Source organism: Onychostoma macrolepis, chromosome 12 (assembly GCF_012432095.1).
Source record: "Onychostoma macrolepis isolate SWU-2019 chromosome 12, ASM1243209v1, whole genome shotgun sequence".
NCBI lineage: Eukaryota > Metazoa > Chordata > Actinopteri > Cypriniformes > Cyprinidae > Onychostoma > Onychostoma macrolepis.
Window position 1 is genome coordinate 14,012,467 of NC_081166.1, and position 12,348 is coordinate 14,024,814.

Consider the following 12,348-nt stretch of genomic DNA (forward strand, 5'->3'; position numbering starts at 1 on the left):
TTGTTTCTTTTCACAAATTCCATATAAAAAAATGTTACAAAATAACGCTTCTGTATTTGTGGATTATTGTCGTGATTTTAACTCCGCCCCGTTTGCCTTTGACCCTCCTGGCGCGCCTGTGCTGTGGCGGGAGATTCCAGCATGGCGGTGCAACCTAAACAAAATCTGTCCATGGACAGTGTGTCTGAACATGGATTTTTGAATTTTTATTTTTCTATGCCCGAGAAACCGGACACCACCGTGAGAGTATTTGATCGAAACGATTACTATACGGTGCATGGAAAAGATGCGGTTTTTGCAGCCAAGGAGGTTTTCAAGACGAATGGAGTCATCAAAAACCTGGGCACAGGTTGGCTGCTAACTTACGGAAACATTTCATAATATAGTCTGTTCATTAAAGATATTTGGTTCTTTGTTTCTTTCTGTTGTGTAAATATTTACTTCTTATTTAAACTGCATCCGTATAATATCAGTTTGTGATCAACTTTAAAATTACGTTTGTATTGTTAAATCAATAATTATGTCTAATGAATGTGCTTTGTATTTTAAAAACGCAGGCAATAAGAGGTTGGAGAGTGTGGTCCTCAGTAAGATGAACTTTGAGTCATTTGTGAGGGACCTGCTGCTGGTCAGGCAGTACCGGGTGGAGGTTTACAAGAATGCCAGTAAGAGCAGCAAAGAACATGACTGGCAAATATCTTACAAGGTAACTTTCATTCTTCACTGTTTAATAACATTTTTCTCAGTGTATTACCTCATCATGTTTGTGTTTTGCATCCCAGGCGTCTCCAGGAAACCTGACCCAGTTTGAGGAGATTTTATTTGGCAGTGGAGGAGGTCCTGGGGAGGGAGCTGCCGGTGTTGTCGGGGTTCGTCTTGGCACCGGGGCCGATGGACAGCGTGTTGTCGGTGTTGGCTATGTAGACAGCACCCTCAGGAAACTCGGTGTGTGTGAATTCCCAGACAATGATCAGTTTTCCAATCTGGAGGCTCTTCTTGTGCAGATCGGGCCCAAAGAGTGTGTGCTTCCTGGAGGAGACGCAGGTGGAGACCTTGGGAAACTCAAACAGGTAACTTGCTTATACAGGTGCTGGTCATACAATTAGAATATCATCAAAAAGTTGATTTATTTCACTAATTCCATTCAAAAAGTGAAACTTGTATATTATATTCATTCATTGCACACAGACTGATATATTTCAAATGTTTATTTCTTTTAGTTTTGATGATTAGAGCTTACAGCTCATGAAAGTCAAAAATCAGTATCTCAAAATATTAGAATATTTACATTTGAGTTTGAATAAATGACCATCCCTACAGTATAAATTCTGGGTATCTCTTGTTCTTTGAAACCACAATAATGGAGAAGACTGCTGACTTGGCAATGATCCAGAAGACGAACATTGACACCCTCCACAAAGAGGGCAAGTCACAGAAGGTCATTACTGAAAGGTGTGGCTGTTTACAGAGTGCTGTATCAAAGCATATTAAATGCAAAGTTGACTGGAAGGAAGAATTTGGGTAGGAAAAGGTGCACAAGCAACAGGGATGACCGCAAGCTTGAGAATACAGTCAAGCAAAGCTGATTCAAACACTTGTGAGAGCTTCACAAGGAGAGAACTGAAGCTGGAGTCAGTGCATCAAGAGTCACCACGCTCAGACGTCTTCAGGAAAAGGGTTACCAAGCCACTTCTGAACCAGAGACAACGTCAGAAGCATCTTAACTGGGCTGTGGAGAAAAAGAACTGGACTGTTGCTCAGTGGTCCAAAGTCCTCTTTTCAGATGAAAGTAAATTTTACATTTCATTTGGAAATCAAGGTCCCAGAGTCCGAAGGAAGAGTGGAGAGGCACAGAATCCATGTTGCTTGAAGTCCAGTGTGAAGTTTCCACAGTCAGTGATGATTTGGGCTGCCATGTCATCTGCTGGTGTTGGTCCACTGTGTTTTCTGATGTCCACAGTCAACGCAGCCATCTACCAGGAAATTTTAGAGCACTTCATGCTTCCTTCTGTTGACAAGCTTTATGGAGATGCTGATTTCATTTTCCAGCAGGACTTGGCACCTGCCCACACTGCCAAAGGTACCAAAAGCTGGTTCAATGACCATAGTGTTACTGTGCTTGATTGGCCAGCAAACTCGCTGACCTGAACCCCAGAGAGAATCTATGGGGTATTGTCAAGAGGAAGATGAGAGACACCAGACCCAACAATGCAGAAGAGCTGAAGGCCACTATCAGAGCAACCTGGGCTCTCATAACACCTGAGCAGTGCCACAGACTGATCGACTCCATGCCACGCCGCATTGCTGCAGTAATTCAGGCAAAAGGAGCCCCAACTAAGTATTGAGTGCTGTACATGCTCATACTTTTCATTTTCATACTTTTCAGTTGGCCAAGATTTCTAAAAATCCTTTCTTTATATTGGTCTTAAGTAACATTCTAATATTTTGAGATACTGATTTTTGACTTTCATGAGCTGTAAGCTCTAATCATCAAAATTAAAAGAAATAAACATTTGAAATATATCAGTCTGTGTGTAATGAATGAATATAATATACAAGTTTCACTTTTTGAATGGAATTGGTGAAATAAATCAACTTTTTGTTGATATTCTAATTATATGACCAGCACCTGTAGATGCCAGATTGTGTTTTATGAAACAAGCTGGAAATACACAATATACAGGATTCACATTGATGTATAAATTCATAATTCAGACCCTTTTTCTTGCAATTCCGAGTTTACATCTTGCAATTGTGTGCAATTATTATTATTTTTTTTCTTCTCTTCAGCCCCAGAATTAGAATAAAGACAATACAGATCTTATATCTCACAATTCTAACTTTTTCTTTCAAGTTTGAGTTTATAATTCACAATTCTGACCAAAAGGAAAAGCCACAGCCACCTTTCTTTGTTTTCTGTAGTCATGTCACACTTATTTCATTTTTTGTGTGTGTGTTTCTACTGCATAGATAGTCAGGTTTTATTAACAGCCCGTCTTGTCAGTTGTGAATTATGCCCTCTTTAAATGTAATGTAAAATAATAAATCGAAATTAATATAAATTTTTTATGCTCTACATTATAATGCTGTGATGCTTAAGTTCACTTGTACCATTTAAAATGATTGATTTGAATTTAAAAAAAAAACAACAGTAGAATTTTAATATAGGCCATTTTTTGGTTATCAGACAAAGTGGAAAAAAGAAAAGAAAACACATTTATTTGGTGCATCCCTAGAACAAGACTGTATAATCATAGTTATTATTTCTTACATGCTGGTTGCTGTTCATAATTCAGGTGGTGCAGCGTGGTGGCATTCTGCTCACAGACAGGAAGAAATCAGAGTTCACAACCAAAGACATTGTGCAGGATCTGAATCGGCTACTGAAGGCCCGTAAGGGAGAGACTGTATCCAGTGCTGCACTTCCAGAGATGGAGAAACAGGTTCGGGGCTCTGCAACACAATTTAGACGTGTAATTCCAGGTTCTTGCCTAGGAGAATTAATCAGGTTATTGCTTTTTTCCAGATTGCAATGTCTTGTTTACAAGCCGTCATCAAATACCTGGAGCTTCTCTCAGATGAGGCCAATTTTGGTTCCTTCAAGATAACCACCTTTGACCTCAACCACTACGTGCGTCTGGATAATGCTGCTGTGCAGGCTCTGAATCTCTTCCAGGTCAGGGGTCATTCAAAAACAAGAAATATGCAGTTTGTTCAGTGAAGGGTTATTGTGAGTTCTGATATGTTCATCCTCTATGATTTCTCAGGGGTCTTCTGATGATGCAACAGGCACACACTCTCTGGCAGGCCTCTTAAACAAATGTCGTACCCCACAAGGACAGCGGTTGGTCAACCAGTGGATCAAACAGCCTCTCATCGACAAAAACAAGATAGAAGAAAGGTGATTTTATTTATTACATGTACCTTTAAATCTGGATGTGGAATCTTTGATTCAATCTGATATATATATATATATATATACACACACACACACTTTTTTTTTTTTTTTTAAATGGAATTGAACTTCATACAAAACAACATACAATGAGACTATAATTATGATTTTATACTCCTATTTAAAAGCTTAGGGATGGTAGAATTTTGAAAAGTCTCTTGGTCACCAAGGCTGCATTTATATTATTCATAACTTTACAGAATATTAATATTTGAATATATTATTAAATGTAATTTATTCCAATGAATTTTTAAGCAGCCATTACTCCAGTCGATCCTTCAGAAATCATTCTAATATGCTGATTTGATCCTGATTTCTTACTGTTTTCAATGTTGTAAAACAGTTGTGGAAACTGTAATAGTTTTTTTTTCAAGATTCTTTGAACAAAGTTCAAAAGAACAGCATTTATCTGAAATAAAAATGTCTTTACTGTGATCAGTATAATGCATCCTTGTTAATAAGGATGGGCGATATCTTATCATTTGCGATATACCGGTATAAATTCTCCCCACGATAAGAATTAATCTTCCCGCGATATAACAATAACGTCTAGTTGTTGATATATTTCTGTGTGCGACAGTATGGAGCGACATTGCGGAAGGTGGACGTGAAATTGAGGAGTTTTTCCTAAATGAGGCGCTTCTACAATCAGGAACTGCTTTGATCAGGGCTGTACAGTGCACAAAAAATCGAAAAATGTACTACAGTAGCACGTGTGCGATACAGTTTTGCATGTGTATGAGCCTGTTTTCAAACCTGTTATCAACAAAGATATCGTTTATTGACATGCTTTTTCTCCAAATTAACTTCAGAACATAGTTGAATGTTTGAAATAACTCCTTTCTGTGACCAGACATGGTTTCATATTACAGAATGATAGTATTATATACAGGGATAAAGTCTGTCGATTAGCATTGCATTATAAATATACTTTCCTTATTAAAAAAATACCCAAGATTGCTTGAAGAACACAGATAAATCATAAATGTTGTGCAATCATATGTTTATTGTCGTCAAGTTTCATCAGTTAAAATTTCTCTATCTCCTTTGTGCATTTTATTCAGCGATAACTGGATATCTTTCTCCATATTAGGTATTTCCTGGAGTGAATCACATAACTATCTAAAACCAAACTTATTTTAAAAAACTAACACTTGAACTTATATCAGTGTAATTAAAAACGGCATAAAACGACACAACCTATCTTTTGAAAACAAAATATTTGAAGTGAAATTTAATTATTTAGTTTGTCTCACGTCCCATTAGATTACATGGAGAGGGCTGGGTTTATGACCTATACTGGAACCAGCCACCTGGGGGCTATCGAAACGCGATGGCTTTGCTTTTGAGGACTATTTGATATCCATTGATATCGTTATTGCAATAAATACCATAAATATCGTGATATATTTTTAAGCCCATATCACCCATCCCTGCTTGCAGGCGTGGATTAACGCACAGGCTTGCCTAGGGGCCCCCACGTCTGCAGGGGCCTCGGTTTGGCCAGCCGGCAGACAATTTTTTTAATTATTTTAAATTTACTTCAGCGCAAACAAAAAAAGATCCTCATTGGCCCATAAGAAATGTTAAAGGAGGATGTGTTGCAGAGCGTCTGACAAAATTAATGTCTTGTATTGTAGAATGCACGATCATTAAATCGAAACGAGAAGTAAAACGCACAAGTGCGCCTAGACGGCCAGACAATCTGACTTTGTTGCAGCCTAGAATTAAGCTGCTGGTTTGTCTGGCCAGAGTAGAACGGGCACACTATTTCCCCGTTTAATACTGTGAAGCTGCTTTGACACAATTTGCATTGTAAAAAGCGCTGTATAAATAATGGTGACTTGACGTGCGTTCAAAAGCGTGCTCAAAACAACGCGTGTTTTGAGAGCGACACCCTGATGCACGCAAATTAGGCTACGTAACACATCTATGCTGTTATTAGCATGTAGGCTATAATAGGTTGTGTTGTTGTCAATAGCTCTGTATCATGCTTGAAAAATTTGGTTTAATTTGGCTCTATTTGCACTTTGAATATTGAGAGAGTAGCCTGCTTTGATTAATTTCGACTTATTGTTTGCACTTAATTCGACTAAGAAAGACCTGTGTTGTTTATTATTTGTTATTTGTACTGTTTTTATTTCTATGTTCAATTTGTGAAAAGGACTTCAGTTAGGACTTCAAACGTTCTAGAAGCTCGTAATTCATGCACAGTTCTAAGGTCTGAAGAGACTCATGAAATCATGAGAGAAGACAGTTTGTGGCAAAACCTTTTACAGTGCTTGAGTGTTGTTGCCTTGTACTGCATATGATAATTCATGTTTCTTCATTGATCTTGATTCTGCTCTCAAAATGCACCAGATTTATGTATTTAAATTTAAAATGAATAAAATTTTCTTATGGGGGGGCATACCCCCGGAACCCCCTAGAGGAACCAATGTACACCCAGCTCAGAAAATCCTGTGGGGCACAGAGAATGTAGAGGAAACACTGTAGAATTAGGTGTCTCAGTGTGTATATACCAGTTTACCATACTATTTGCGTGGAGCATGTATGGCACTAAATACATTTCTCCATTAAAGCATAATGATTAAGTGGGGCCTCACACAAAGAGCAGCCTAGAAACCCCTGACCGCCTTTATCTGCCCCTGCCTACTTGCTAAAGAAAAGTCTTAATTACTTTATTTTGAAATAATGAGACTGAACTATGGTTTGATCAGTTGACCATCATTAGCAGCTCTTTTGTCTTGATCTTAAGTTTCTTGTGGATGTAGCATGTTTTTAACATAATAGAGGGTTTATTTTTGCCTCTGACTTTATTACACATTTGTGGTCATGATGTGCAGATTGGATCTTGTGGAGACTTTTGTGGAAGACTCTGAGCTGAGGAAGAGTTGTCAAGAGGATCTTCTCCGCCGTTTTCCAGACCTGAACCGAATGGCAAAGAAGTTCCAGCGTCAAAGCTGTAATTTACAAGACTGTTACAGGGTCTATCAGGCTGTGGGGCAGCTGCCGAGTCTGGTGCTGGCGTTGGAGAGATACAGTGGTGAGCAAAATGTTGGCTGTTAATCTTCTAATTTGTATTTGAGCAACAAAGTTTGTTGTGGAGCAACACAATGAGTGACATCTATATTTCAATCAGGGAAACATCAGGTTCTCCTGCACGCAGCATTCATCTCTCCCCTCAATGACCTTGTCTCTGACTTCTCCAAATATCAGGAGATGATTGAAACCACACTGGACATGAACCAGGTCTGCTGTTGCCATTTACACTCTATTCTTCAAGCAAACTTTAAGTTTAATTTACAAGTTGCTCTGGCTAAAATTTGGAGTTCATAAAATGTATGCCACTCTTGTTTTTGTTGTCCAGATTGAACATCATGAGTTCCTGGTGAAACCCTCATTTGATCCCACCTTGAGTGAGCTCAGGGAGAACATGGATCGTTTGGAGAAAGCCATGCAGGCAGCCTTAAACAGTGCGGCTCGTGAACTTGGTAGGTGAACATAATGTGGAAATATTAAGCATTTTAATGTTGAACTAGTAACAAAACCAATTGTGTTTGTTTTGCTTTAGGGCTGGAAGCAGCTAAGACTGTGAAGCTTGAATCCAACGCACAGATTGGATACTTTTTCCGAGTCACATGCAAAGAGGAAAAGAGTCTTCGCAACAACAAGAAATTCACTACTTTAGATGTTCAAAAGAATGGAGTGCGATTCACTAACAGGCAAGAGAGATGTTATATGAGATGTTTAAATACTGCAGCTTAAGAGTTGTTAGTAAGTGATGGGGTTGTTTCTTTTTTACAGTAAGCTGAGCTCTTTGAATGAAGAGTACACTAAAAGCAGAGAAGAGTATGAAGAGGCTCAGAATGCCATTGTCAAAGAGATCATCAGCATAGCTGCAGGTGAGAATCACTCATTTTTAAAGCAATGTTTAATGTGTTTTTATTTATTTATTTATTTTTTACATTTCTTTGATTTGTAATTAAGGAATGTTCTGGATTAAATGTTAACGCAATGCAATGGGAAAATTCCCTCATATTAATACAGTACATGGTGCTCTATTTTTGCAGATTTATTTTTAGCGTGAGGTTAAGCTCTTTCTGTACCAGTACTATAAAATACCATAAAAACATGAATATTCCATAAAACTTGGTCCATTTTATTTCAAACTGTCTTTGGCCCAGTTTATAGTTTAAAATAATTTCTTGTTGTAATCAACTTTAATCCACAGATGTTTATAGATCCTAATGTGTATTGAACATGTCTTTCTTTAGCCATTTTGGTTACTAAGGGTGTTTTCACACTTGAGTACTCTTTAAAAGAACCGCACCCAGACCCCTATAAGTGGACCAAGTGAAAAAGGATGCAGTTTTCTTTGTGTTCACACTATTGCAATTCCTGAAAGAGGACTCTGATCCTTGTTCGGTCCACTTAAGCAGTAATGGTGTCTCAGACCTCTTTGTGTTCAGACTGTTGCTTTTTGGATCTAGTCCAGTTCAGTGTTTGATGGCTGACATTATGGTCTCCAAAACTGGAATATTTGTTTCTTTTGCACAAAAATACGTTTTATACAACTTTGTAATATTTATTTTGAATAGTTTTCCTTGTTTATGTAATGGTGTTTATTTTATAGCACACAGGGTTTCTGCAGGATTTTTAAGCTCAAATTTAAACTTTAAGACTAGTTTTAAGACATGAACAAATAAAATGAATGCCATATGAGTGGGGTGTGGTAATGTCAATGGTAACATATTAAACTGTAAAATGACTGTAGAAACATACAGGTTTTCACACAAAAAAATAATAATAAAATGAAATTTTCAAATTTCAAACCATTTTTAAGAAAAGAGTCAAAAATCAAATGTCAATTATTATATTAATGGTTTAATGGCTGGTTTATATCAATTATTTTAAACCAGCAGAAGGGCTGTTAAAAAATGAAAATTCATTCTCTGGCAGCAGGTGGCGCACAATTTTAAATGCATATTATTAATCGTATGAATAATAGATTCTACTGATTCTCATATTAGGCTGCTGTACTAGAACTACATACTACACAGATCAGTTGATACACATGCAATTTCTTTCCCAGATGTTTACATTCGATTGACAAAACCAACTGTGTTTATGTGAACCGTGGGTGTTTTTGACAGTTGAAACAAACGCTAAAGAGAGTGCAGTTTAGCCCCCGCTGGGATGTGCGTGCTCGTAGCCTATATCAAAAAGCTTAAACTGGCAAGGCGCACAGCCGTATCTCTTACACAGTTTGGAAGCGGTTGAAATTAAAATAAACGAGTGTACGTTGTGAGCGAACAATTTGTAGAGATCTGCCAGAAGCAGCAGCCACTATGAACAGCTGATTTGTACGGAAACATCTGATGGCCAAACTACATTGGAATTTGCAAATGGAAAAATCAAGTGAGCCTGGGCCGATTTGTGTTCACAATGCATGTTTTTAGCGAACCGTACTCAGACCACCTCCCGAGAGAGAGGGGTCTGAGATCGTTTAGAGTGTTCACATGGGCCAAAAATCATGCAATCTGCGCTCAGACCTCTGAAAAGGACCAAGTGTGAAAACACCCTAACATTAGGCTGTTTTCAGTAAATCATGTTGTTGGCACATTAAGAATGAATAGTTTAATAACCATGTGTTTGTACCATAGGCTATGTGGATCCAGTACAGACTCTGAATGAGGTGATAGCTCAGCTGGATGCGGTGGTGAGCTTTGCTGTGGTGTCCCATGCTGCTCCAATGCCTTACGTAAGGCCTAAAATACTAGAGAAAGGGTCAGGGAGACTCATTGTAAAGGCGGCAAGACATCCCTGTGTTGAGGCCCAAGATGATGTGGCTTTCATTCCCAATGATGTCACCTTTAGAAGGGGCGAGGAGATGTTTCATATCATAACAGGTAAGCTCTTATTTGATAGGATTATGAAATAGCAGTTTCACGTACATAAATGCATTAAGCTATAATCCTTATGATAAAAAGCCTTTTTTCTGATATTTTTAGGTCCAAATATGGGTGGTAAATCTACATACATTCGTCAAGTGGGTGTGATTGTGCTGATGGCACAGATTGGCTGTTTTGTACCATGTGATGAGGCAGAGTTGAGTGTGGTGGACTGTGTGCTCGCTCGAGTGGGTGCAGGGGACAGCCAGATCAAAGGAGTGTCCACCTTTATGGCTGAGATGCTGGAGACGGCTGCTATTCTTCGGTCAGAACTCAAATTTGACATGTTTTGTACATTGTTTTTAAAGTAACATTCTGGGTTCAATACAAGAGATAGTCCACTCAATAATAAGTTATGTCATCGTTTACTCACCCTCATGTCACCCTCTTTTATGACTGACTTTCTTCTGTGAAAGTTAAAAGATATTTTGTAGAATTTTCATAACTAAATAGTTTTGGTTCCTATTGACTTCCATTGAATGGACAAAAAATGAGAGCCAGAATTTTTTGGTTATTAACATTATTCTGTGGAACATAAGATATTTTCTAGAAATAAATGCATACAGATTTGGAACAACATGAGGATGAGTAAGTGACAATTTTCATTTTTGGGTTAAGTATTCCTTTCAGCTGAACCACAAGATATAAACAATATGCATGTTAACGGGATTTAGTGTATCTTTGTCGCTGTAACAACATAATGCCATAAACTTTAAAGAAATTAAAAGAGTTTTACCTTTCAAATAATAAACAAGTTTTAACAAGAGTAATGTGAGGTATGAATCTAAATTATTTTTGTAGTAATCAACTGTATGAATATATGCTTTTGTTACATGTACAATATTGAACAATATTGTGCCTGAGTAATTTTTTGTAATGAATGCATGTCACGTTTTGACTCTTTAGATCAGCCACAGAGGATTCTCTTATCATTATTGATGAATTGGGCAGAGGCACATCCACATACGATGGCTTTGGTCTGGCCTGGGCAATCTCAGAGTACATTGCCACCCGCCTCAAGTCTTTCTGCCTGTTTGCCACTCACTTCCATGAGTTGACGGCACTTGCACAACAGGTTCCCTCTGTCCGTAACCTCCACGTCACTGCCCTGACCACAGACAGCACTCTCACAATGCTCTACAAGGTCAAAAAGGGTACGTGACTCTTGAAACGTTTTCTAAAAACTCAGTTTGTTTTATATATTTCCTTTGTATTTAGTGGTGTATGATGTTTGTGATTTATCTGACTCAGGCGTTTGTGACCAGAGCTTTGGGATTCATGTGGCAGAGCTTGCTAACTTCCCCAAACATGTGATTGCTAATGCACGGGAGAAGGCTTTGGAGCTTGAGGAGTTCCAAGATATCTCCAGAGCTGGAGAGGAAGCTGGACCCGAAGCCAAGAAACGCTGCCTGGAGAAACAGGTGAGATTGAAAGAAACGTTTGTTTGTTCTGCTGCTCAGTGAGTTTAATTTTTACATTTAATAAACTGATTTGGTGTAATCTTGCCCATAGGAGGGGGAGAAGATCATCGAGGCTTTCCTGGCTAAGGTTAAATCAATGCCTGTTGAAGGCATGTCTGATGAGGCTGTCAAAGAGGAGCTGCGCAAACTCAAGGCAGAGGTCATCGGACAAAACAATAACTTCGTCAGTGAGATAGTGTCACGTTCTGCCAAAGTCAAACTGACTTCAGCCTGAGGGCTGAGCATTGGCTTAGTGGATAAGTCCAACATTTCTGTAAAATTGTTTATGTATAATGGAAATTGATATAATCTATAGTAGATTAGAATTTTTTTTTCCATTTTAGCACCATCCTTTTCTTTTTCGCAGGTTATTTTGCAAATTGTTGACACATTCTTAAGCTTTCTGTCATAAATTCTCTCTCAGAGTAAAAACTTTCTAAAAATATTTTGTGTATATTGTCAGTTCAAATCACAACAGCAATTTTGGTTAGTGACAATGTTGCCATCTAATGGATACATTTGGAAATGTTAATTTTTCAATTTTATTTTTACCTATTTTCAAAGCTAGTGTTTTAATATTGTAATTAAAAACATGTTTAGTTCAGACTGACCTTATTTGTACCCTTTTAAATTTACATTTGGATTCATAAACGATACAATATTTTATAAAGGCACTAAATACACCAGGATGCCGCAGTGGATTGCTGAAAAATGATTAAAGAAACAATAAAAATAAATATTCAAATAGATGCGTCTAACAGTGCGGTACTATAGAAAGAATAGTTAAAAGATTATGAAAAACTATTCCATTGAATACATTTATGATATTTTTCACAGTATAAATTGAGTCTTTAAACATTAAAATATATACACTAGCTGGATTTCAAATGATAGGAGTCTCACACACAAGGATCATATATCAGAGTGGTAGAGTGGCATTAAAAATCCCTTTCATGGTTTGCCTGGTAAATAAAGCCAA

The 12,348-nt window shown here is 37.8% G+C and overlaps 1 protein-coding gene across 1 annotated transcript; it reads left to right on the forward strand.

Moving 5' to 3' along the window:
* Positions 1 to 94: 94 nt before the first annotated feature.
* msh2 (mutS homolog 2 (E. coli)) lies at positions 95 to 12,078 on the forward strand. Its single transcript, XM_058794409.1, has 16 exons — positions 95 to 349; positions 558 to 706; positions 783 to 1,070; positions 3,297 to 3,443; positions 3,527 to 3,676; positions 3,768 to 3,901; positions 6,802 to 7,001; positions 7,098 to 7,207; positions 7,326 to 7,449; positions 7,530 to 7,680; positions 7,763 to 7,860; positions 9,622 to 9,867; positions 9,970 to 10,174; positions 10,816 to 11,063; positions 11,161 to 11,330; positions 11,422 to 12,078. The coding sequence occupies exons 1-16, from the start codon at positions 142 to 144 to the stop codon at positions 11,602 to 11,604; spliced, it is 2,811 nt and encodes a 936-aa protein (XP_058650392.1). The 5' UTR covers positions 95 to 141; the 3' UTR covers positions 11,605 to 12,078.
* Positions 12,079 to 12,348: the final 270 nt, after the last annotated feature.

Bases quoted from the DNA above. Each gene is read 5' to 3' on its own strand.
- msh2 (XM_058794409.1), top strand. From the start codon at position 142: ATGGCGGTGCAACCTAAACAAAATCTGTCCATGGACAGTGTGTCTGAA. The intron at 1,071-3,296 runs GTAACTTGCTTA...TTCATAATTCAG, and splicing joins ACCTTGGGAAACTCAAACAG to GTGGTGCAGCGTGGTGGCAT. The intron at 3,677-3,767 runs GTCAGGGGTCAT...ATGATTTCTCAG, and splicing joins AGGCTCTGAATCTCTTCCAG to GGGTCTTCTGATGATGCAAC.